We start from the raw sequence: 26,500 nt of genomic DNA, 5'->3' as shown, positions 1-26,500 counted from the left end.
AGACTTTTCCCTGCATGTTTCCAGATTTAGACCTGACATTCAACTGCGCAGACCAAGAATGTGCCCATGTTTCATTTACATGCGTTTACAAGTCCCAGTCTTCAATCTTGAACATCCAGATATAACCACATGCTTGACCATGAATATACTGTGTGTTGAAAGTAAAAAGCTGGCATGGTTGTCGTGACAAAATGGAAAGCTAGATACAGCCACAGCGTGGGTCAGCTCATCTGTTTCCTCCCGTCCCCCCCAGAGACCATGTCCGGCTGTCGCATCGTGACTGAGAGCGACACGGATCTGGAGGTGGAGTACCGGGAGCAGGCCGTGCGTCGGATGGACGCCCTGGGCAGCAGTGGTGGCGAGGAGGAGGGTCCAGGCGGTGGTTATGGCGCTAGGGGCAGAGGTGGAGGGGGCGAGGACGAGTCTCTGTCGGACTCGAACACCGTGAACCAGGACGAGGATTCCTTCAGCATCCTGGACGGAGACTCGCTGCTGGAGGCCGAGGGGCCACAGCCCGAGATGCCCCCGCTGTTCGTCCACCTCACCTGCTCCGTCAATATCAAGAGCAGCCACGGCTCCATGCCCATCCAGACACTGCCCACCTGCCTGGGTGAGACGCACACATGCACATCTGTACACACACACACACACACACACACACACACACACACACACAGACGCATCTACACACACATGGTGGTGGTCTAGTGGGGATCTGGGCCTCCAGATGAAGCACCAGAGGATTGTGGGTTCAATCCCTGGGGATGCCACCATTGTGCCACTTAACCCTGAAACTATCCCTGTAATCTGTAACCCTGAGACTATCCCTGTAATCAGTTCACTTAACCCTGAGACTATCCCTGTAATCTGTAACCCTAAAACTATCCCTGTAATCAGTTCACTTAACCCAGAGACTATCCCTGTAATCTGTAACCCTGAGACTATCCCTGTAATCAGTTCACTTAACCCTGAGACTATCCCTGTAATCAGTTCATGCCACCATTGTGCCACTTAACCCTGGGACCTTAACCCTGAGACTATCCATGTAATCAGTTCACTTAACCCTGAAACTATCAATTTAATCAGTTCACTTAACCCTGAGACTATCCCTGTAATCTGTAACCCTGAGACTATCCCTGTAATCAGTTCACTTAACCCTGAGACTATCCCTGTAATCTGTAACCCTGAGACTATCCCTGTAATCTGTAACCCTAAAACTATCCCTGTAATCAGTTCACTTAACCCAGAGACTATCCCTGTAATCTGTAACCCTGAGACTATCCCTGTAATCAGTTCACTTAACCCTGAGACTATCCCTGTAATCAGTTCATGCCACCATTGTGCCACTTAACCCTGGGACCTTAACCCTGAGACTATCCATGTAATCAGTTCACTTAACCCTGAAACTATCAATTTAATCAGTTCACTTAACCCTGAGACTATCCCTGTAATCTGTAACCCTGAGACTATCCCTGTAATGAGTTCACTTAACCCTGAGACTATCCCTGTAATCTGTAACCCTGAGACTATCCCTGTAATCAGTTCACTTAACCCTGAGACTATCCCTGTAATCTGTAACCCTGAGACTATCCCTGTAATCAGTTCACTTGAGACTATCCCTGTAATCTGTAACCCTGAGACTATCCCTGTAATCTGTAACCCTGAGACTATCCCTGTAATCTGTAAGGGACCGTTCGTTATTTATAAACGGGATCACCGGAGGGATTTTGAGTGCTTCGATCAAAAGTTGCGTGACCCTCCCCTGCCTGCAATATAATTTTCAACGACCCTCCAGCAGCATTTTCAAAAATGACATGACCCTCCCCGGCAAATTGTCGATGTCTTCCGCCCACGCTCTTACTGTACGCGCTATGATATCACATCAACATATGCTACCGTCCTAAAATCAACCTCTGCTTTCTGATCTTACACATCACGCTTCACCAAGATGGTGGCCATTTCAGTAGATTTACTCCTAACATTGTTGTGGAAACACAATAAGCATGGAAACTAAATGCACACTTCCTGCAACTGCATTAGCCTACTTGAAAAGTTTCTCCTCTAGTAAGTATTCACATGAAATAAAACAATAAAGCATTGAGACCATTCAACAAAGCACACTGGGTAATAACAAATTCAACACATGAACTTGTTGCTATGGACTCGTCTCTAGGCTTCCTCAGTCATTGTAAAGCTGCCGAAGCTGAACATTATCCAAAACTCAATTTCTCAGACGAGCGTCAATTTGGGAGCTTGCTACACTCCTTCCTTCTCAAATGACTTGAAAAGGCCGTTTGCACAATTTCACAAATAATCACAGGGACCGAAAAATACCTAACATGCCAACTTTTTCCGGGTTTATCATTTTAACGTTTCCCTGCTGTCTTGCCGTTTTAATATTTTCCCGTAGAATATCCCATATTACTGTAATACGCATAGCATTAGTCCTGCATTCTGGCCTGTCTGTGTTGTCCTGTTGTTACCCCTTGCCCTTCCAGTGAAACAGATGTATTCAAATCATCGTTTTGCTTGCTTGAATGCGAACTCAGAGTGATGTTAACCTAGGCCTATTTAAGTTAACGACGTGGTTGTCGTGAGAGCAAGATTCATTAGCGCTTGCGGTGTTCGGCCGTAGGCTATGCCTACGTGCGCACCTGCCAGGCTACTCAGCTAGACAAAGAATTCCCCCTGTATATTCACTCCAAGTTGGCCTACCATAACTTACCAACTACACTGTAGACCATAAACTGGCTATTTATATGACCAAATGTATTTGTTCAACTTTATGAAGCAGAATTACGCACTGCTACTTGGAACGTAGGCCTAACACATTTTTGTTGGCAGGAGAGAGAATGACAGCGATTAACAAATTGCACTTGTTGCTGGTTACCGATAATACTATATATTTTTTTGCAAACAACAAAAACAGAAAGGATGGAGACAGCAAAGCTAGAGATGGGCAGGAACAAGGTCAATTGGTAGAAATGCTTGTCAAAACGTTAGGAGCTGGATGTGTGGATGAATGAAGCACAAGTATGCTTTGTGTTAAGCATGCACACTGTTTAAAGTTAGGCTACACGGTAAATTACAAGTAAACCAAAGTTAAATTTTGCTTTTTTAGGGCTGGATAAAGTTGACCAAATGGATATAGGCTGTTAGGCGTGAATAAAGTAGGCTACTTTGTTGCTCCAACCCTTCCAACGTTAATGGGGACGAATGTTGACATTTTCCGTATTTTGCGTGAGAAACCCGGGAAATCTCTCTTATTTTCATTGTTCAATGTTGACAGAGCTATGGAACGAAAGAGAACGTTATATGGCGACAGAAATCAACAATCAAACAAGCCACTTTGATTTTTTGCTGTTTTCATTGATACAAAAGATGGGTGACCCTCCCTCCTAGACAAAAAAAAGTTACAGTAGGTGACCCTCCCCTCAACAAAGAATAAAAAGACATGACCCTCCCCTATTTTCCTCCGGTGACCCAGTTTATAAATAACGAACGGTCCCTAACCCTGAGACTATCCCTGTAATCAGTTCACTTTAAGTTGCTTTGCATAAGAGTGCCAGCTAAATGACAGAATGCATTAATAAATAAAATATACACACACAGCTACAAACATAAACACTTTGATTTGAACTTTTCTAATCATTTAATTTCATACCACTTTTGTTTGTTGAAATGAGCTCTAGAAATAAATGAAATGATTAAATCGGCTACTCTTGCACTCTTTTTTGACATTTGCTAATTAACCCATTTTGATACAGCACTCCTCATTAACAAACACTGCCTCAAAACACTGGCTAACATCTTATTGCCTTCCTTCTTGAGAGTCTTTTACATTTTGACAGCGTGAACTCTCTTAAGTGATTAGCGATTATGTGATTGTGCGCTGCCAAGAGTCTCTTTTGTCGCAGGTTTTGCAGTGCCACAGTTGCCGTGGAGATGTTTTTTTTGTCTCATTTGCCCTTTCCGGCTCTTACATTATTTACAGGAGAGGTCATTTCTTGTCTGGAGAACAAAGAGTCCCTTCAGTCAGTTGACCTGGGCGACCTTTCGGTTACACTGGACATTTTTGTCCTGACGTTGCCCCTGGAGATAGAGGTCATCCCTTCAGACTTCCATCATAACAGGTGAAGTCCAAAATCAATAGAGCAGAATTATCCACTCTTAACACGCATGACCTGGCTGAGGGGGGTTTGGCCAGCACAAACTCACTGCATGAATGAGCGCATTTACAGAATCTTTTATTTTTTCTTTCTTTCCTTCTTTCTCTCTCTCTCTCTCTCTCTTTCACTCTCTGTCTGTCTGTCTGGCTCTCTTTTTCTTTCTTACATTTTTTTCATACATTTTTGCAATTTTTGAATCTTTTTTTCCATGACTTCTTTTTTTTATTTTCTTTTCTCTATCCCTCCATCTCCTCTCTACTTCTCTCTATCCCTCCATCTCTCCTCTCTACCTCTCTCTATCCCTCCATCTCTCCTGTCTACCTCTCTATATCCCTCCATCTCTCCTCTCTACCTCTTCCTATCCCTCTATCTCTCCTCTCTACCTCTCTCTATCCCTTTCTCTCCTCTCTACCTCTCTATATCGCTCCATCTCTCCTTTCTACCTCTCTCTGCCCTCCATCTCTCCTCTCTACCTCTCTCTATCCCTCTATCTCTCCTCTCTACCTCTCTCTATCCCTCCATCTCTCCTCTTCTCTTTACCTTTCTGTGTCCTCTATCTCTCCTCTCTCTCTCTCCATCCCTCCATCTCTCCTCTCTACCTCTCTCTCTACCTCTCTCCCTCCATCTCTCCTCTCTACCTCTTTCCATCCCTCCATCTCTCCTCTACCTCTCTCTCTACCTCTCTCTATCCCTCCATCTCTCATTTCTCTCTACCTCTCTCTATCCCTCCATCTCTCCTCTCTTACTACCTATCTCTATCCCTCCATCTCTCCTCTACCTCTCTCTATCTCTCCATCTCTCCTCTCTACCTCTCTATCTACCTCTCTCTATCCCTCCATCTCTCCTCTCTCTCTCCTCTCTCTATCCCTCCTTCCTGCCTTCCTGTCCTCTCCGCTTTCTGTGTGCAGGTACACGTCGGAGTCCAGCGTGTCTTTGAACCGCTCTCCTGGCCAACCATCGTCCTACCGCTCCGACGAGGAGCTCATGGGGGCGCTGGACCTGCGGGGCGTCGGCATGGACGGGTAGGTCAGAGGTCATGATGGGGGTTGCCGAGGGGAACCAGCGCAGGGGATTTGTGGTAGGAGGAAGAAGAGGAGAAGAAAGATGTGTGCGTATGAGCAAGAATGAGGAAGAGCACTTGAGGCTATATGGCTTCAGGCTGGAGAGTTCTACTGGGGAAATCTGAAGTGTTGGGGAAAAGGCTGAGCTGATATGAAATATGAATGCTTTGGGAATCGGGATGCTTTCCCGTCTAGGTAGGAGTGCTGGGCGATCAAGAGACTTGAGTGGAGAGGGCTTTAGGACCCTTCTGGCGCAGGGTGTCAGGTGTGTGAGAGAGACAGAGGGTGACACATGCCAAGATTGAACACATTATACAGTACTCTGATTGGTCAGGCTTTGGTGAATGGCAGATAGAGGCTTTGATCTTTCAAGGCTGCGGGCTCAGACAGTGCTGTTTTTTTGATGGTGCCTTATAAATAGGTAAAGCTGAATTTATTAATAGTCTCATTTCCATGTTTTCCAGGGTCTCGGGTGATCCCCTGTCCAAACTGCCCGTTCCTCATAAAATGGCAGTGTTGGCCACCATGGATGAGGTGAGCGTGTATGCTGTCCTCATGGAATGAGGTTGGGATCGCTAAATCTTATGGCTAAATAAAAGTCAACACCTGGCTCTGATCCATATGCCTTATCTTCTCCATGGTCTATAGATGCTCTGTAGATGTAGCATGTAGATGAGCTCATTATTTTTATCTGTCCACTTCAATATCTCTCTTCTTGCTTACATTCTCTCTCTCTCACTCTCTTTCCCTCTCCCTCTCTCTCTCTCTCTCTCTCTCTTTCGCTCTCTCTCCCTCTCCTCTCTCTCTCTCTCCCTCTCCTCTCTCTCTCACTCTCTCTCCCTCTCCCTCTCCCTCTCCCTCTCTCTCTCTCTCTCCCTCTCCTCTCTCTCTCTCTCCCTCTCCTTCTCTCTCTCTCCTTCTCTCTCTCTCTCTCTCCCTCTCCTTCTCTCTCTCTCTCTCCCTCTCTCTCCTGGTCTCTGCAGATCCGCTGGCTGCTGCAGGATGAGATCGTCTCAGCTCTACGGCACTCTCGCATCATCAACACGTCCACCCTGCAGAAGGTGGCCAATCACGTGTGCCGCTCCTGCGGGCGTCCACGATGCCACTACGAGGTGGTGCCCCTGCAGTTTGTGTTTGGGCCCGAGCAGTCGCTGGAGAAGTTCAAAGAGGTCTGCATGCCTCCAGCTCATGCCTCCTGCTCATGCCCCTCTGCAGCACACCATATTAAAACAAACTATTCTTGAATTTCCCCTTGGGGATCAATAAAGTATCTAGCTATCTATCTATCTATACCCAACTCAATGAAGATAAACATGCACTGACTATTTTTGTCTTTACCCATGTGTGGACTGTGTCTGTGTCTGTGTCTGTGCGCAGGAGTTCAGGCGCCTGTCCTTCACTGGTTATGTTCTGAACGGGGAGCAGGAGAACTTCCACTACATGTCCCTGAGTCGGCTTCACCCTCAAAGGCTGCAAGCGGTCAAGCGCCTCTCGGAGAGCACCGCCTTCTCCAGGGAGCAGACCAATCACTTTCCTGAACCAGAGGAACCTGCCAGCACCCAGGCCAGTAGCTACTCCCCACGCAAAGCTCCTGAGGTCAAAGCTGAAGCGGAAAGCAGGGAGGTGGAAGCTGAGGTAGGCCACTTCATGAGGGACTGCAAAAAGAGATACATTTCATAGTGTTACCAGTCCAATACATATAGGAACGTCACCGTATTTCCGCCCTTTTACGTGTACGTGTCACTTAATATTCATTTCTATACAAACCAAGATGACGGATTCCTAAAGAAACACAAGCACCCACCCCATAGGTGTATCTAAATTAGCTATGTACCAAAAATGACATTTTACCGTGACTCGAAGAGTTGTAAACAGTGTTGTAGGGCTGCGTGTACAAATCCATTTGGAGCTCCAGTGGAATTTTGATCTTGCAACGAGAATTCTTGGTCTAACCATAAATGTGCCGAGTGAGTGGGTGGAAATAGGGCACCCACCAGCCCAGCACCAAACTCCGAGCAAACAAAATCGGTAAACAAAATTAAGCATGCTCCCATTAAGAACCAAACCAGATTTTGTTCAAATCTACACACCTATGGCTACTGAAAAATGTAAGGTTCATTTATCAAATGTTATTTTGAAGTATTAAAACACATCTTTGTTTTAGAATTTTTTAATGAAAGGGGCGCTTTTGAAATTGGTGCTTTTACGATACATTTTGAGCTGTAAGCTGCTTTGGAGCTCTGAATGGAGGTGTTCTGCATTCAGTCTTTTTTTTCCTCTTTTCATCCCTGTTTGTAGCTCCTTCAGACGCACAGCGAGGAGAGGAAGGAGGAGGAGGAGGACAGCGGAGCAGGAGCGGCAGGAGGGGAGGCGGCGAGCGAGCCTCTCCCTGCGCCCGAGACGGGCAGCGAAGCGGGCCGGGCGAAGGCTCTGGGGCGTCCAGACTCTGAGGAGGTCCGCTCCCAGAGCTCGGCCACCAGCAGCACGGCGCAGCTCCAGGCCAGCAGCAGCACTGACCGCTCCTCAGAGCACACGTCGCCCCCCAAAACCCCCTCCGCCGTCAGCCTTGCGGAGTCTGTGCAGTCCACCACTCACAGTGAGTACGCCACTGGGCCACTGGGCCAGGGGGAGACTAGGCTGACTGAAAAGGGTTATTGGTTTAAAGAAGCTGCATCACCTTATTTACCCAATTTTGTTGAAAGCAATTTCCTAGATGTGCCAATAGTGTTATAGCAGGGCCTGTCTATCTGAAACATATGAATTCATCATTTACTACTTGGTATGGAGATTCTCCACTGATGAGTGATTTAAATGAGATGGATTTCTTCCTTCCCAGTGGGTAGGCGATGTAAAGTTGTTTAGGTGAAGACAGGCAAGAAGCACTGAATGCTAACATTGGCTGCTCTTGATGAAACTTATTTGTAGCAATATACTGTAGATGTCCCATTCTAAAAGGAACTACATCAAATTCATTACAAGTTAATCAGAAATTTGAATTGAATTGAATTGAGTTGTGCTTCTTTGGCATAGTTGATAGTGGGAGGACAACACTAAACTTGTAGACTTGTAGGTTTGTTGCCTGGTTTGTGAGTGCTGCAGACTATAAACAACCACATGGCTCCAGAAATAAAGCAGCTATCATCCACCACCTCTGTTTCTTCCTTAAGTGTTTTCACTATCAGGACTCAAAGTCCTCCCCAGAAAAAAGTCCCTCAGGACATAGAGTTCCTGAAAGCGCGGTCCCTAGTCTACGCTAAAGCACATTTCCAGCAGAACCGTGTCGTATTATTTACGGGCCGTGCCTGTTACCGTGACGCCTGGCGATGAGCGTGTGGCAGAGGGCCAGCGAGTTAGCGGTGCTCCCTACAGAACGCGGTGCCCCAAGCAAACTGCCGGTGCTTTGGTAAAGGGCACGGTGCCCTTTTTAAACGCGGCAAGTCGTGCCGAGACAGTTAGTGCTCCATCCAGCCGGTGACTTGCTGAAAACACCTGCCTCCAGAGACCCCAGCAAGAGGTGGTGGCGGTGGCAACTGTTGCCGTGGCGCCATCAGCAGCATCAGCACCAGCGGCACAGCGGCTATGAGGGAGCCAGCCGACTCTCCCGGGTGCTCCGTATGGATTACCTGCTGGCAGGAGGCAAAATGGGAACAGATGTTGACATGCGGGGGGAGAGTGTGAGCTTTCAGGTTCACCGCACACCCCTCTTCTCCCAGCTCTTCCTGCTCTGCTTTCTCTCTCATTCTCTCTCTCTTACTTTCCCTCCTTCTCTCTGTCTCTGACTCTCTCTCCCTCCTTCCCTCACTCTGTGTGTCTCTCTCTCTCTCTCTTCTTTCACTGTTGCATTCTATCCCTCTCTGTCTGTCTCTCTCCATCACTTTCTTTCACCCTCCCTCTTTGTCTGTTTATGTCTCTCTCCTTCCCTTTTTATCTATCACTATCTCTCTCTCTCTTTGCACTCTCTCTCTCTCTCTCTCTTTCTTCTCTCCCTATCTCCTTACCTTTCGCTCTTTCCATATCCCAATTCAATTCAATAAGCTTTATTTGAGATTAGATTAGATTAGATTCAACTTTATTGTCAGAGTACAAGTACAGAGACAACAAAATGCAGTTTGTGTCTAACCAGAAGTGCAGAAAAGTGCAATGTGATATAAAAAGTAGTTGGTGCATAGACAGGACAAAAGATATAGTGTGCAGTGTAGACAGTAGTAATACTGGTAGTAATAAGAAGAATTGGGAAAGAATGAGAAATATGTGTCTGTGTCTCTCTCCCTCCTTCTTTCCCTCCCTCTCTTTCTCCCTCTCTGTCCTTCTCCTCTTGTGGTAGCAGCACACTGCCCTGATGGGCTCTGACATACACCAGAAGCAGCTCACGCTAAACTCCACTCTTTAGCCCTGGTGGCGTTGTGACTCGAGTTTTGCGTAGGGGGACTAGTTTCTCTCCGAAAAAGACAGATCTAGTGGGACTGTGCGCTCTTTTAAAGTGCTGGCACCAGTGAACAGTGTATATCTAAAGTGAAATCCTGTGTCTTCCTAACGTCAGCGTCTGTCTGCGCCATCTCTCCACAGGCAGCGGGAAGCTTCGGCCCAGTCGCGTGCAGAGCGTCGTGTCCAGTCAAGGCAGCCTGGACTCAGACATGTTGGGTAGGAAAACGCCTCCATTTAGCCAGCTCAAACAGACTACAGTAATGCCTCCATTTAGCCAGCTCAAACAGACTACAGTAACGCATCCACTTAGCCACAGTAACGCATCCACTTAGCCACAGTAACGCCTCCATTTAGCCACCTCAAACAGACTACAGTAATGCCTCCACTTAGCCAGCTCAAACAGACTACAGTGACGCCTCCACTTAGCCAGCTCAAACAGACTACAGTGACGCCTCCACTTAGCCAGCTCAAACAGACTATCCACACTGTAGATTCCACAACGCGTCACAGACCACTGTCAGATCACTGACTGACCTTTCTGCACTATTGGAGTCCATTTGTTATGGTTAACTTATGGAATGAACCACAACCCATAGTGCTCTCATATTTTTTGACCTAGGCCTCATTTTTACGGATTTTAGGATGTGCATAACTTTTTTTTTTCAAAATCAGTCCGTTAGTTCAGCCCTTAGTGTGTCACAGTTTCATAGGAGTGAGTCTTAAGTCTCCTGCTTTGACTGGCATGCAAACTGATCATCCACAGACTGTTGATTTTGTGTTGCTTATAAAGGTGCCTGGTTAAGAAAGTGGTTCACCGGTTTTCCTGCCAGTCATACCAAGCCAATGAAAGAGACCATTTGCAAAAAAAAAAAACTGAGAAACTGTGGCAATTTTAGTTTCCCAGTTATAGAAATTGTTGAAAGTATGCAGTGTCACTTTGGCTGCACAAAGTATTTTGTCTCTAAGCCCCATTACTTGTTAAAGACATTAATAACTCCATGACGAGGCAAAATTCGTACACCACATACGTCTTGCTTAACTGACTGCACTGGAGAAGAAAGTGAAAAAAAAGTGTGCAAATTAAATTTTGTATCTCTGAATGATTCCCCCACCTCCCCTCGAAAACCCCACTGTTTCCAAGCCAGCGGTCCCTTCATCCTCTCTCCTCATTTAAACATGAACGCGAGGCTGCATTTAAATGTCTCCAATCCACCTTCATTAGTGTGGTAATGGCTGAGGGTAATGCCTTTGGTGCTCCGCAGGCTATGACGGGGGGAGCAGCGACTCGGAGTGCGAGAGTCCCACCCTGGACGAGCAGGAGACCCAGAGTCCACTCATGCCGGACTTCTGGCTCCTCCTCAAGATCCACCAGGACCGGGTGGAAGTCTTCTCCCACTCAAGGTACCGTATGCATGGATTAAGCCTAGTATAGACTACAAAGAAAACTTTGATGGTGATCTCCATTGAAAGAAAGCTTTTAGTCTAGGATTAGGCTGAATTCATGTACGGGACACTAGCTGTTCGATAGATCTTGACAGAGTTTTGTTTCATCATTCACAATTATTCTTTTTGAGAGTTTAAATGAGTGGTCAGCGATTCTAGTTTAATACACTTTCAGATCCAGTGAATTGCTCCTCAGGATCCTGCAGCTCTGCTCTGTGTGTGTGCTGTGCACGCCAAAAAGTCCTGGCGTTGTAAATGGGATACACACAAAGGGAGTCTGACTGAGCTATACAGTATTCTAGCCAATCAATACATTGCTTCAGGCGCATGGAAGGGACGAATGTAATTTGATTGGCTGTCGAATTCAAATAACAAGCTTCTGCCAAAAAGAGTAAATCTTCAATTGTGTTTTTAAATTTGCTTTCGTTCATTTAGCAGACACCCTTAGTCAAAGCTTGTTGCAGTGCAGGTTACATATAGAGTGTAGGTAAGTTGTACATTTGATCTGTATTTGAGCTCATCAGGACTTGAACCTGTGAACTTGGAGCTGTTGCAATCTTGCTTGACAGGTTCATGCCAGAGGTGCGGTGTGCTCGAGACCGGGTGAACGAGTAGACGTGTAATTGTTTTAACGATTCATCATGCATTTATTATGACAATGACTTACTCCTCTCATCCCTGTTCACGGCGGAGGCATGTAAGTTTAATGAGTCTGCTTCTCCCCTCCCGGCTCCGTCTGCAGGAGTCTGATCGGGGGGAAGGAGGGAGGAGGCTCGGGGGAGGAGGAAGAGGAGGAGATCCCAGAGTACCTGAGGCTGCATCAGCTGCTCGTGAGGAAGATCGGCGAGATCTGCCGCATCGTTAACCAGGTAGAGTCCTCCACTGTGCCAGGCAACAGGATATGGGGAGAGACTTTAGGGGATGGAGAAGCAGGAGGAGGTTGAAGCTAGTCCCAGCAGTCTTTGGGTTTGAAGAGGCTGTTAACTTTATTAGTGAAACAGTGCTGTGCCTCTTTTTCCTGTAGGGGGTTGGGAGAGTTTACTCTAGCCAACTCTGCGCTAGCTTGCACTGCTAAAGCATTGTAGCATCTTTTAGCCATTGATGCCATTGTCTACTGTGGGCCCCAGTAAATACTGCCGTATGGCTAAGATTGGATCAATCAGAAAACTGTCTATAGTGGTATTACATGTGCTTTCTGTGACTGACCATTCATTTGTTTGTGCGATAGTCCGTTTATCGGCCATGTGTGTGATAGCCCGTTTATTGGTCATGTGTGTGATGTGCCACTCTGGTCTCCCCTTTCTTGCTCCACAGCGCCTCCTGCTGCAGGACCTTCACGACAGCCACGTGTGCAACTCCCTCCTGGTGGCCGAGAGTGAGGAGGATATCTGGAAGAACGAGTCCCTGTACAGACAGAGGGTGGCAAACTCCGATGGTACATCAGTAATATACACTCACATACACTCACACTCACACAGAGAAAGAGAGAGAGAGACGCATATACTCACTTGTATACACTAACCATACACTGCTCATACAGTATGTACACTCACACACACTCAAGTTGCAATGTCAATTCAGTTGTAAATATAAGGTCAACGGTGCATCCACGTTTAATCATTCAGAATGACTGTGGGTTCGTCAGTGGCGTGTAGTCTCATGATTCTTTAGAGCCCCTCTGACAGCCCTTTTGAGCCTGTGCTGTTTTATGGCGGCCGTTAAGCCCCAATCGGCGGGGTAATTTCCTAATATCGCTGATTGTTCCGCCTCACTGTCCGTAAATGAATTGGATCCAGGAGATGGCGCAGAGACTTGTTTTTGAAAGCAATAACGCCGTGGCACGCGCTGTGAAATGGGTCCCCCTGGAGCAGAGAGGACTCTGAGGAGCCATTCAGGGCTCCTGGCTCTCGTTTGGGCTTACTGTTGTACTTTATGCTGTTTTATTGTTGTTGTTTCTTTGTTTCTTTGTTTTTTATGATGTTGTCAGTGTTCGTGTTTCAACTGGCAGAGCGAGATATCCTTGAAATCATAGTCCTGGGTTTGTCACCCACAATTATGAAACACATACAGATACGGATGTACTGTGTATATATATATATATATATATATATATATATTAGGGCTGTCACTTTTGTGAAAAAATCCTTTTCGATGTTTGAGACATAAGTGTTCATTGAATCGATTGTAAAATCGATTTTTCATGTCTAAAGACGTTTCCATTTTCAACGCCAAATATAGGGCAATCCACAAACAACTAACAGGCATTAGGACGAACGTAAAGAGGGCGCTTGTAGACGTAAGCCAGCAATATTTCTGATGATTTATTGGCGTGAAGTTTCGTGCACAATGACAAACAGAAGTGCAACATTCTCGAAAACCAGTAAGCCGAGTGGACTGCCATTACATCAGTGACATGACTGCAGGCTTCAACGTAGCTGTGTCTGTGTTTACGATTAGAAATGTCAAACAAATTTCGCCTACGTAGAACTCGATTGCACAGTTTGCGTAGCCTACCGCTTTGTTCTTCTCCATAGTTTGATATACCAAAAATCCGAAGTACTTCCACATCGAACTCCTCAAGTTATTAGGGCCTATCACTCGTCTCTCTACATGTCGCACAGGTTGATCGCGTTGTCCTCCATTTTTTGGCAAAACACGAGCAGCACAGCAGCTGATTGAAACAGCTGTTCCCGGTGCGTAAAATTGGTGGGAATTTTCTTTTTAGCTTTCGCAATGCTTACTGCACTTCAGAATTCTTTTATATTCTTATATTCTTGTTTGTGAATTTTGTTACTTCTATCTTTTTTATTTGTTTATTTCGTTTAAAATTAATAGTGTAAATATTTGGTTAAAATCGATTCCCTATTTTAGTTTTCGAAACTTGTGTTGTTTGGTACAATCGATTGTGCAATCGATTTTCGAACGTAAAGTGACAGCCCTAATATATATATATATATATATATGTGTTTTCCACTTTGGATAAAAGCCCGAATGTAACTAGGTAAAAGTGCTTTTATAAATAAAATATAACACAAGATAAAATGGGTAATGTTTGATTCTGCTGTATGTGGTCTTCGTCACTCTGTAGACTACAACGCAGATGAGAGCTACCAGCCACGAGACTACCTAGCGGCCAACATGCAGTTCATTCCGGGCCACTTTGCCTGTGATGTGGTGTGGAGCACGGTCATCCACATTCACCCCCGACTAAAGATGGGGCCCAACATGGGCGTGTCCCGAGGTGAGTGGCAGCACAGGAGATCAATCAAGAAAGAGCAAGCAAACTACATCTACACCATTCTTCTAAACTGCAAGCACCTTCATAAACACCAAAACAAAGCAAACAAGCAAACATGGGCGTGTCCAAAGGTGAGTGGCGGCACAAGAGACCAATCAAGAGACAGCAGGCTAATTACGTCTACATTCCTCCATTATCACCAAAACAAACCATCTTGCAAGTTCTTGGCAGCTGTTAGCTCCACTAACATTGTCTGGGGAAGACAATGGTCCAGTGTTGTAAAAAAAGCAAAGCACTCATGTAGGATATTAAGTTTAAAGGACTTAATTAAATTTGGGCTATCACACTAAAATCCACCACTAATGATTGGGGGCAGCTACTGGCTAATGCTTGAGACTTTCTCCCTCACAAACTCACAAACTTCTGATGAGTCTGAAACCACAACTCCGAGCATATCCTAGTTTGTCTTGATGACCGCCATCTCAGTCCTAATTATTCAATCACATTAAGGATGGAAATAGTGGATTTTGAGCTACTGTGCTAGTCTTCATGGCCTATTTGTTTCTTTCTCTTTCTCTTTCTCTTTCTCTCTCTTTCTATCTCTCTCTATTCAATTTAGTCTAGATGAGCTTTAATAGCATTTTTTTAATAGCATTTTTTTTAAAGCAGTGACGCAAACACAACAATTTCTGTTAAAAAGTTTTAAAGAAAGAAGAAATAGTTATTCTGATAACTGATTTTCTCTCTCTCTCTCTCTCTGTCTGTTGTAGCCATCCAGGCCCTGCGGTCTGTGCTCAGTGCTTTCTGCGTGGTCAACAGGAAGAACATGTTCGTCTACCAGGAGCGCACCACCAAATCTGTCTTCTACCTCAGGTCAGCGCTCTTGTCTCTGGCCGTCCCCTGACACCTCCCTCCGTTTAAATCCCTCTTTTCGTCCACCCTGCAGTGCAGTGTTGCCTCAGCTCAAACCACATACCTCCAGACCTTTATTCTCTCTGGACCTGAATCCCTTCATTCTTGCTCTCTTTCATTCGTTCATTCGTTTATTCGTTCATTCATTCGTTCTTTCTTTCTTTCTTTCTTTCTTAATTGTTGTGTTGCTTCTATATATGGATGCTCCCTATATTTTTTCCCTCTGTCCTACAACCTCCCTCCGTTCTCTCTCCCTTCCTAGACTCTCTGAGACGTCCCAGACAGGGAAGTACTCCGACCTGGATGGCAACCTGCACATGGCACGCTCCATGGGCTTGGCCCGCAGCCAGGAGCCCCTCTACTCCGAGGAACTCACGGTATCCATCCCCTGGTGTCATTTTTCATTAAGCAGCCGGCAACTGCGGCCCTGAAGAGCCATTAGGGCTCTGATTCCTGCTCGTGATGGGGAAGTCAAATGGCCGGCGACTGCATGATTTACCTCCTGCTTACAAAGCAGGAACGCGTCCTTGGGCTTTATAGGGTAGCAAATGACAAGTGTCCCTTATTTTGGAGCTGAGCGGCTTCTGTAATTACTTCTGAGAGGATGAGGGATGGCGATGGAGGCCATGCAAAACTCACGATGGATGGGTCCACCAGCTCACGCATTCAAATGTTGCCTTGAGCTGGCCGTGTGTGTGTGTGTGTGTGTGTGTGTGTGTGTGTGTGTGTGTGTGTGTGTGTGTGTGTGTGTGTGTGTGTGTGTGTGTGTGTGTGTGTGTGTGTGTGTGTGTGTGTGTGTGTGTGTGTGTGTGTGTGTGTGTGTGTGTGTGTGTGTGTGTGTGTGTGTGTGTGTGTGTGTGTGTGTGTGTGTGTGTGTGTGTGTGTGTGTGTGTGTGTGTGTGTGTGTGTGTGTGTGTGTGTGTGTTGGAGTGACTATCTGCATATGGGTTTGTCCTTGTTTTTAATTGTGGTTTGTACTCCCCAGGGGTCCCGCTCCTCGCTTGAGGGCTCCAGACCGGTTGGACAAGTGGACAAACACATCCTCCTGCTGGTGCATGGTGTGGGCAGTGCAGGTGAGACGGAGAGAAAGGGATGAGAGAGAGAGGGATGAGAGAGAGGGGGAAGAAAGAGCAAAAACGAGTGTGCCATAGGCAGCCAAAGAAGTACGATCAGCTCCGTGCCACCTGCTATCTGTCGCCTCCTTCACTACACCCACCTCCTGTTTTGGAGTCCTCTCTCTTTTTTCAGCGAACGCTACACCTCCACCTTCCTCAACCCAGCTCCCCCACACCTTCCCTTCCTCTACAACTCCCTGCTGTCTTGCCCTGAAGGGGGAGGAGAAAGGGGGGATGAAATGGCTGACTCATTTCAGCACAGCTCAGTGCGCATGCCTACAGCCTCCCGGCTGCACTTCTACTCCTGTCCACTAGGGGTCACTGTTGCTCCTCCCTAACGCCTCCCTGAGTACCCACTGCCATGACGTCACCCCATTCCCACCCGATCTGCACAGACTGTCTTAATGCAGACGTTTTTTATACTCCCTCAGTTGCGTAAGCACATTTTCCCCCCTTTTCTAAGCCTTTCCTCACAATTCCCTAAATCTGAACTTGAAATTGCAGGCACTGTATCAGTTTGCACTGTGCAGGGCAACACCATTTCAGCCCTTAGTTAGTGTGCTCCACCCACACCACTGTATTTCACCTCCCATAACTAGCACTGAAAATCTCCAGCTCCTCACATTTCAAAATGGAATAAATACATTCATGAAAGAACGCCCAAGAATAGCTCTGGTAGGAGAGTGCCTCATTTCTCATAGGGATTGATACAGTCACCATCTGCACGCCGAGGTCAAATTTTCGCTGTGTGCAGAGATTGCGTCACTGTCAAAACAGTGCCACCCAACACAAATTAGAAAGAACCAACTCAGGTTTTTGCCACAGAATACATTTTTTTACACCAATGGAAGCCTGACTGTGCAAAATGAACTTTGGTGAAGTGATATAAAAATGAAAATGTATATAGGGTAAAACGATGTGCCCATTTGAAAGATGTATCTGTTGAGGGAAATTACTTGAAAACCTGATTTCCCATCCTGTGGCGTGGCCGGCTGTATCCACTACAGGTAGAACCAGAGACTTTCTAATGAGGAGACACAGCACTCAAAAAATACTCCATAGAAATGCATGGGGCTAGTTTGTCACGCCAATATGGCCGTTGTCTACACATATCCCACCCCTTCCTTGGCAAAACGTCGACATGTGAATACATTGAGCCAATCATGTGGTGTGATGTGAATACATTGAGCCAATCATATGGTTTGTTGTGAAGACATCGTGCCAATCATGTGTTGTGATCTCGCCGCTGGAGCAAGATTGGTGTCGTGAAGCCTTGCGCACGCGCAGTTCGACCCAAAGACTGTGCCCGATGAGTGCCCATAAAACGTTGGCATATGGCCGCCGAGTGGAGGGACTTGCCTAAAAGGACTTTGGTAGAACAGACATGTGGTCTTAAGCCCATTTATCACTCACCCTCCTTAATTATGTGGGAACAGAGTCCACAGCTGAAAGGAGTAGAAAGCTGCTCAGAAGAGACACAGGAAACCTTTCAGGCACTGAGTCAAACTTTCCTGAATGGAGTTTAGCAGTCAGAGCACAGCTAATAGTTTCTTAAGAGTACCTACCGTGGATTGCAAAAATATTCAAAAACCCTCAAAAGTCTACATAATTTTCTGATTTACTAAAAACGCTTGCCATATCAGTATTGCCATTGCGAACACCTCATGCATTGGTGTGTTTCTGTGAGCTACTGGATTGGCCAAAAAGCTCTATTTTGGTCTCATATGACTGTAAAAAACATTCTCAGTGTATTAAAGCAACCACGTACAGTAGATGCTTAAATATGAATCTAAAATATTGGCATCTTTTTGCATGGCAAAAAATGGCATCAAGTCTAGCTTACAATATAAATCTGATTGGGGAAATGTGTGCAAGTATCTGTAGTTGTCAAAAAATGCTGACTTGAATACCGTTGCAAGGTTCTGTATGTAATATGGCTTCTGCCTATGACGTTCACAAAGTGAGGTGGTAATACACCCTAGTTGTGCATTCCTCATCTTTAGTGATGCCACAGCTGCATCACTTTGTCAGGACCTTGTAACTCCTTAAAAGTGTTTCTACAGTACATTTACATAAGATGTACTGTAGGGGCCTTTGCTGTGCTGATGTCCTGAAAGATCCTGTCATTCTCTGACTGGAACTGGGACTTGTCCCTGTCCATCATACTCTGTGTTTCCCTTCCAGCCGAGGGTTATGACTGACATCATCCTGCTCCTATAGTGTGGGTAGACGTTCAACCGTGCACATCTTCCTATGGACGTTGCTGTCAGAACACACAGAAATCACAGAATGAGATAATATTTCATTTTTCAAGATTTATTTTTTGATCATTGACTGCATTCGTGATTTGTACAACAAGTTGGACGTATCATTCTTTTTCATAATTTTGTTAATATGATTTGCCCTTTTTCATACATTTCAAGGCATTGCATATATATTGCAATATTCCATGGGCATTCTCGGTAGCTTTTTCGTGTGTATTTCCTACGTCTGGAGATAAGTGCATACATGCATATATTCTTACATCTATTCCTTATACAAGAGCAGCCTGTTGACCCCATTTGATGTCTGTCTGTTCCATATTCAGGAACTCTGTGCATACAGTACAGTGTCAGCCCTGAGGCTGAAATGTGTTTGAGAACTGATAGTTTTTAGTTGTAGCACCACACATGTGTGGAAAAAAAAGACCTGATGTGAATCTCATGATTCACCTGTTGACAGTTTATTTGACATTGCAACAACAGGGGCATATGATCTGTGCCATTTATATGTTTGACAGGTCATTACTGTTTAGACTATTTAGAATCAAGATGGGAGCACATCTATGAATGAGGCCCTTGAGAAATGAATGAAAGTGAAAAATATTTGACAGAAAAAGCAATGAAATCCATTGTAATCAATTGCTATGATGCATGACAGTTCCAACTATGCGTTTTCCATAAATGTGGTTTGGCATTTTGATTGAATTGTGTCATGTGAAGCCATGAGAATAGTTTAGAAGCCTTCTAGCAAATGAGCTATTGATGCGCATTGTGTCAGACAGTTTTTCAAGAACAGCGATGGCCATTTGAGGATTGCGCCTATGCAGTGAAGGAAGCCTTGCTGTGAAAGCCTTTTTCTCCCAAATTTATTCCTCTCCTGCAACGTTGGCACGCCACACAACTTTTTTAATTCACGGGTATCGTTTGTATCCAGGGATCTGAAGTTTGTGCTTTTTGTTGTTATTGTTGTTGTTGTTTTCAATGCAAGGAGCTCCAAGGCTCCAGACACCTGTCAGACTATTGATTTGCATATATTTTGCTGGTGCGGAAGAAGCCATGGAGATACGGTCCTCCTCCTCGATGGTTAATTAAATAGTGTCTCTTCTGTGAAATGATGAGAGATGGTGCCCCTGTTGCGGCAGTGCAGAAGCAAGGTTTGAGAACTGGTAGGTAATAAGCAGTAGTTTAATGTAGGAGGAGGATGGGATGTTACATGCAAGGGAATTTCTCTGCTCCCTGGCCCTGGTGTTTGAACATGCGTGCAAGCCTTCACCTGCTCATAATGGATGCTGTGTGAAATATTTCAGTATTTGGCCTGTTTTATACAATCCAGAGAGCATATATTATCCAAAATGCACCTGATGTTGAAACCCCTAATATTGAGATCCTCAGATAGCTGCTGATGCTGAATGAATTCACACTCAAAGAATCTTAACCAGATCTAATCCAGGTCCAAACCAGATGTGTTTCCCCAAAAACATCATTGTGCTGTGTCACACCAGTCTCCCACCAGTCAGATACCTCCCGACTCCTTATGGGACCTGGCCCGTTCTGATACCTCCCGACTCCTTATGGGATCTGACCCGTTCCGATACCTCCCGACTCCTTATGGGACCTGGCCCGTTCTGATACCTCCCGACTCCTTATGGGATCTGACCCGTTCCGATACCTGTCTGAGTTTGATCCAGATCAGATCCTGATCTTGGCTGTATTTCCCAAAAGTATTGGATGTGATGAGCATAGTGTAGTTGTGCTGCATTCAGCATAACAGTAAGGGATATATGAGAGCTCAATATGAGTTTGTTTGTTTGTTTGTTTGTTTGACAGAGGCCTCAGAAGGCGTATAGGAAATGCATCCTCCGTCTAGTCACAGTTGTTCCTTGGCTCCAGCCCCGACCTGGTGTTAGATCTGTGCTGGGTCATGGCCAAGTCTACTCCAAAGCAAACTGCTTCCAGGACTGGATAGCCACTGAGGATTTTGTTCATATCCCTGTACTTCTGTCTTACTCTTAGCCATCTGTATGGTGGGTTTTGTGTTATGTAACCTCACAGTGGGCACAATTTGCTCTTGACCCCCCCTTTTTCAAGCTTCTTTGAGAAACTCAACCTTGCCTGTTACTGTTAAAAACTTGTTGACAGCCCCTGCAGCAGTGAATAGATGGAGCAGGATGTTGAAGCAGGGTGGTCAGGGTATTGAATGGGGTCATTCATGTCACAGGCTGATCTGTGTGTTTTCTGTTTGTGTGTGTGTGTGTTCCTTGCAGGTCCTGAGATCACAGACGAGCTAGTGAAGGTCCTGCGTAAGCGTCTGGATGAGGCCACGCTGGACATCATCACGGTGATGCTCGTCCGCAACTGCAAACTGACCCCGGCTGATGTGGAGGTGAACTTCAACTCTTTTCTGCACCCCCCCCTTACGATCTCCAGTTCTATTTATCTATCTATCTATCTATCAAACTAGCTGTCTATTTATCGAACTATCTATCTTTCGATCTATCTATCTCTATCTATCTATCTATCTATCTATCTATCTCTCTATCTATCTATCTATCTATGTTTTCTTCCATCAATCCCCCTTCAATTCTCTCTATTTCCTTCCTTCTCTCTCTCTCTCTCCCTCCTGATCTGTCTCTCTTTGCTCTGCTCTGCCACTGCCCCTGCTCTGGTTGTAATCAGCCCTAAACGCAGGCAGCATCTTAAGCAGCGGGCTGTCTGGTGCCGTGACTCATGTCTCAGGCCCATAGCGCTGAGCTGAGCTGAGCTGAGCTGAGCTGAGCTGAGCTGAGCGGAGCGGAGCTGTGGTGCTATGCTGTGCTGCGCAGGGAGACAGTAGGTAAGCAGGGCTCATTAGTCCTCCTCCTGTCCCTGCCCTGCCTACCTCCTCTGCCTGGGATGCTGTCTGCCACAGCTGTCCACTCTGGTCTGGGGATACATAATCCACACACTCTCTCTCTCTCTCTCTCTCTCTCTCTCTCTCTCTCTCTCTCTCTCTCTCTCTCTCTCTCTTTCTCTTTCTTTTTCTCTATCTATCTCTCTCTTTCTATCTCTATGTCTCTCTATCTATCTCCACCCCCCCCCCCCCCCTCAAATTCAAATTCAAAGTTGCCTGCATTGCCAAAGTAGTGATCATATTAAGGGCAAGAAATCAGATCATATACAGATATAGAGCATATACACATTTGTATATCACAACTCGTATGTATAAGCTGGATACAAAATCAGAACATATACAAGCATGTTTATGGTATTTAGCAGACACCGCATTCCACCAACGAGGAATTACAGAGGAAAATAGTTTTGACTGACTTTTTAGCATTAACGGATGGTGGACACAGCAAACGCTCATCAGAGGACCACAGTTGGAAAGAAAGGGACATAGAGCTGAATCCAGCTGCAGATCCAGTGTCTGGTTGGCCAGAGTGAGGGATTTCAATTGAATTCTGGCTTTTAAAGGAAGCCAATGAAGGGTAACTAACTTGTTACATGTGTCTTCTTTGGCTGATTAAAGACCTGGGGCCTCATGTACAAAGACTTGCGTGGATTTCATACTAAAACATTGCGTACGTGCAAACCTGAAAAGTAGCGTACGCACAAAAAAATCCTGATTTATGAAACTGTGCGTACGCAGCATTCCACGCAGCCTTTCTTTGTACATCCCAATTAACGTGAAATTAAGCGTACATGCAGGAGCATTACACTCCACCCTCTCTCCTCCCTCAATCACACTCATTTTAATATGCTAACTAGAAGGCCACTCGAGAGCGCAGACCTCCGCGAAGACAAAATGGCCTATCCCGCAATATTAATAACAATGAAAACTCATTTGTGGATCCATTCATACTCGAACCTGCTCCAAAGTTTAATAATTTAAATAATCAAATTAATAAAAAAATAAAAAAAATATCTCCAGCGAATGCGAGGTAGAAGTGTTTATCCGACAAAATGTCAATAATCGTACGTCTATCATATGTAATTAATAACAAAAAAAAATCAGTAGTGGCAGAGCGTAGCAGTGGCTAGCTATAGGGTCAGAGACCGTGGTAGAATTATTGGTCAGTCTGCAAGTAGGTGACAGGGTTCGCATAACTGGGTTTGATGTATTTGAACCATTACAACACAACTGCATTAATTAAAAAAAACATTACATCAATCGTGTCCAAGTAGGCTACCACGCATCGCGCACTCGAGGTGGAATAAACAAAGTTGATCCAGGCCACATCGCCACAACATTACGATTTCTGGATCATATCCCTATATTTGCACACAAGTGTGACAACAATAATGCGAATGCTTACTCGAGGAAAGTCAAAGTATCCTATGCAGTCAATCACACTAAGGGAAATAGCTTATATCCGCGCTTATTAGTCAGCCTATCTATTCTATCTATGTGTAGGCTATAGGTTTCACATTCCCTTTTAATTCGTATCCTCTAATAAGTCTACAGTTGTCATCACAGATAGGTTGTTGCATAACTTAGTAGAATTTGAGCATGTTGCATGTCCATTTATATAGAAACATAGGCCTACTTTCGAAGTCATTCGAATCATTTTTAATAATCCACGTTTCACAATATACTGTGCAAATAAAGGCCTATATAGACTCGCGATCAACTAATGTTGTTGCGCTGCATTGCCTCTAAGTGTCGCCAACTGACGATACACATTGGAAATGTGCGTACGGCAGACATGAAGTTTGCGTGGAGGACCGCACATTCTCACGTTCAAGTCAGTCTTCGTACATCCGGACGTGAGCGTGAGAAGTGGCGTACGCAGCATTTTTGTACGTACGCAAGCTTTGTACATGAGGCCCCAGGTGTGCTGCTGCAGTTTAAATAGTCTGTAATGGTTTCACTACACAAGCAGATAGGCCAGCTTACAATAACAACAACTTATATAGCACTTTTCAAGGTACCCAAAGCTCTTTACAGTGAAGGGGGAGCCTCACTAACCACCACCAATGTGTAGCCCCCACCTGGATGCCTTGCAATAGTCCAGTTTGGAAAGAAACATGGCTTGCAGAAGAAGTTATAAGACATTGTGTCAGATAAGATATGATCTTGTATTGGATAAACTGAGATGACTTTGTCACTGAGACTACATGCTTTTAGAAATGTACGTCCCGTTTTAGCTGGGGTCAGTGAAGATGAGCCAAGCTGGATGCTGATATGTTGGGAAATAGCTCTATTAGCTCAGTGTTGGAGAGAGAGCAGAAGGTGTCAATCCAGACTGAAATATCCCTGAGGCGTACAGAAATCTGAGCAGAAAGAGGAAGGACATCAGGTGGTAAAGACATGTGAAGTTGAGTATCATTTGGATAGCAGTAATAAGCATATCTGTGGGAGTGAATGATCTCACCCAAGGAAATGGTGTTAATAGATGAAAGAAGAGGCCCTAGTACTGATCCCTGAGGCACACCTGTGGTGAAGTCATCAGAATTCGATACCTGCCTTTGCCAAGACACACTGAATGGACATCCTTTGGGGTAGTATGCAAACCAATTAACAGCTTTTCCAGAAATTCTGACCTCAGATAATATAGAGAGGAGAATGTCATGCACTGTGTCAAAAGCTGCAGGTAACCCCAGTAAAAAGAAATAAAATCTGATGACTGAGCAGAGGCCTTAGCTGCACCCAATGCTTTAGTCACAGACAAAAGAGCAGTTTTGATAGAATGACCATTTTTGAAACCAGATTGCTTAGGGTCTGGTAGGTTGTACTGAGAAGGGAAATCAGAAACGTGCTTAAACTCTTCTTTCTCAAGACAAGAAGGAAAGAAGGGAGACATATTGTTCTTCACCTCAGCTGAAATGGGTGTACTTTTCTTGAGTAAAGCTGTAACAGTTGCTTGCTTGAAAGAAAAAGGAGCTTCTCCAGAACTGAGTGAAGAATTAATCACATGCGTGACCGCCAGCAAAATAGTAGGTGTGATGGATCATAGAAGAGTGGATGGGTGGGGAAAGATTGCATGTATAATACAGTGACCAGACTGGTAACCCCTCTCTCTCTCTCCCTCTCTTTCTCTAGTTCATCCAGCCCCCTGGTTCCCCAGCCACGGAGGTGATGGAGTTCTCCCTGCCCCAGTACTCGCTGTGCTGGTTGCCGGCTGTGGCCCACTACCTCAGGCAGAACCTGCTCATCTTCTTGCACATCCCCAAGTACACCGACAGCAACATGGAGCACCACTTCAAGGTAGCACCCTAGTGCCTGTTCCTTTCTCTGCAGTGCTCCAGGGTCTAAACAACTACACACACACACACACACACACACACACACACACACACACACACACACACACACACACACACACACACACACACACACACACACACTTCCTATACCTCCTTCTAGTAGTGTGGTCCAGCAACATAGAGAGCACCACCTAAAGAGCCCGCCCTGTCTCTCTACACACACACACACACACACACACACACACACACACACACACACACACACACACACACACACACACACACACACACACATTTCCTATACCTCCTTCTAGTAGTGTGGTCCAGCAACATGGAGAGCACCACCTAAAGAGCCCGCCCTGTCTCTCGACACACAGACAACTCAGACAACTCAGACACACAGACACCTCAGACAACACAGACACACAGACACACACACAGACACATCCAGGTAGTGCCCTAATGATGTCTGTCAGTCCGTTTTGACAGGAGCTGACCAGCATCCCTTCCTGAGTCCCTCTTACCCCTGTCAGTGCTGTCACTGGCCTCAGTAGGAGGTACATGGGACTTTGTCAACTCAACTAAAGTGTAACACTCATACTGCCACTGGGCCTTGGGTACTAACTTGCAAACTGATGCATTTTGGCGATATTTTTGATGATGTTCAGCTGTGAGAGGTATTATAAAATTTTCATGAGGTTTGTGAGCCAAGGCATAAAAACTACATAGATAATAGCCAAGACAGCTCGTGAGAATGACCGGTGCGGTCCGCACCACTGCTGGGCACATGATCATATATCAAGACCGGAGGTGCACAGAGAGAGTGCAGACCGCTGCCAAGGCCAAATGCTGGATCTCGCAACGTTAGCAAAAGTGAGACAGGATTTGTCATGGCCGCCCTGTAAGTCAAAACTGCTCCAAAATCGAATGGGTTCTTCCTGTGTCCATGTTGCACCTTTATCACCCACTTTCCACTAAGTTTTACGCATTTTATGCATAGTCTTGCAAACAGACAGACAGACAGACAGACAAACCGTGAACACGTAACCTCCTTCGTGGATGAATTTCAGAACTAGGGATCTGTAAAGCATGCCTTTTAGCACAGCAGAATTCTGAATAGTCAGTCTTCAAATACACCCTCGGCGAGCTTCACAAGCACGCTGCACGAAGCTTTGCTGTGTAGCGTTTGAAAATGCATTACTGATGAGACCTTTGACTTTAATGAGGCACTGAATCTGTGTAGAAACACCCACACCTTGGCCGAACTCTCCAATGGATTGTCTCCAGACATGTACTTTGTATTTGAATACAGTATAGACAGGCCCAGCCTTGTATGTTTAATAGAGGTCGAACCGCTGCCCACATTAAGCAGGTGTCATGGTCTTAACGCATGCAGCACCACTGGGCAATGAGGGGACCACTGTGGGGGTTAAAGTCCTGCTGGAGTTCACAACTCCAGCAGGCCCGAGATTTCATATGCAAGTAATTCTGCTGCTAATGTATTCAATGTGATATGCATAGTCTGAGGGCGCTTTGACAAGACTTTCTTTTATATGGATGTGCTGATGTGAGCTTGCGCTCTGCCTCTCCTTCCCTCCCTCATTCTCTCGCTCCCGCTATCTCTCCCTTTGTTCTCTCTCTCACTTTCATTTGCTCTCTCTCTCTCTCTCTCACTCCCTCTCATTCGCTC

The 26,500-nt window shown here is 45.5% G+C and overlaps 1 protein-coding gene across 4 annotated transcripts in view; it reads left to right on the top strand.

The window, feature by feature from the left end:
- The window catches only part of szt2 (SZT2 subunit of KICSTOR complex), a 132,347-nt gene that overhangs the window by 34,649 nt on the left and 71,198 nt on the right, over nt 1-26,500 (top strand). For all 4 annotated transcript variants that reach the window (XM_076279012.1, XM_076279009.1, XM_076279010.1 and 1 more), the window contains 17 exons: nt 254-610; nt 3,995-4,133; nt 5,078-5,191; nt 5,695-5,764; nt 6,214-6,399; nt 6,608-6,865; nt 7,529-7,826; nt 9,797-9,871; nt 10,918-11,056; nt 11,841-11,967; nt 12,413-12,533; nt 14,187-14,339; nt 15,107-15,209; nt 15,511-15,625; nt 16,234-16,321; nt 20,889-21,007; nt 24,647-24,811. In XM_076279012.1, the coding sequence (XP_076135127.1) occupies nt 254-610; nt 3,995-4,133; nt 5,078-5,191; nt 5,695-5,764; nt 6,214-6,399; nt 6,608-6,865; nt 7,529-7,826; nt 9,797-9,871; nt 10,918-11,056; nt 11,841-11,967; nt 12,413-12,533; nt 14,187-14,339; nt 15,107-15,209; nt 15,511-15,625; nt 16,234-16,321; nt 20,889-21,007; nt 24,647-24,811 (2,627 nt within the window). The remainder of the gene's footprint in view (nt 1-253; nt 611-3,994; nt 4,134-5,077; nt 5,192-5,694; nt 5,765-6,213; nt 6,400-6,607; nt 6,866-7,528; nt 7,827-9,796; nt 9,872-10,917; nt 11,057-11,840; nt 11,968-12,412; nt 12,534-14,186; nt 14,340-15,106; nt 15,210-15,510; nt 15,626-16,233; nt 16,322-20,888; nt 21,008-24,646; nt 24,812-26,500) is intronic.

This window comes from Alosa pseudoharengus, unplaced genomic scaffold, assembly GCF_046254945.1.
Source record: "Alosa pseudoharengus isolate Yale_2024_CS ecotype anadromous, Long Island Sound unplaced genomic scaffold, YU_APseudo_1.1 YU_APseudo_1.1_scf_11, whole genome shotgun sequence".
Lineage (NCBI taxonomy): Eukaryota > Metazoa > Chordata > Actinopteri > Clupeiformes > Clupeidae > Alosa > Alosa pseudoharengus.
The sequence above is the reverse complement of the archived record's forward strand: the minus strand, read 5'-3'. Positions and strand labels throughout refer to the sequence as shown.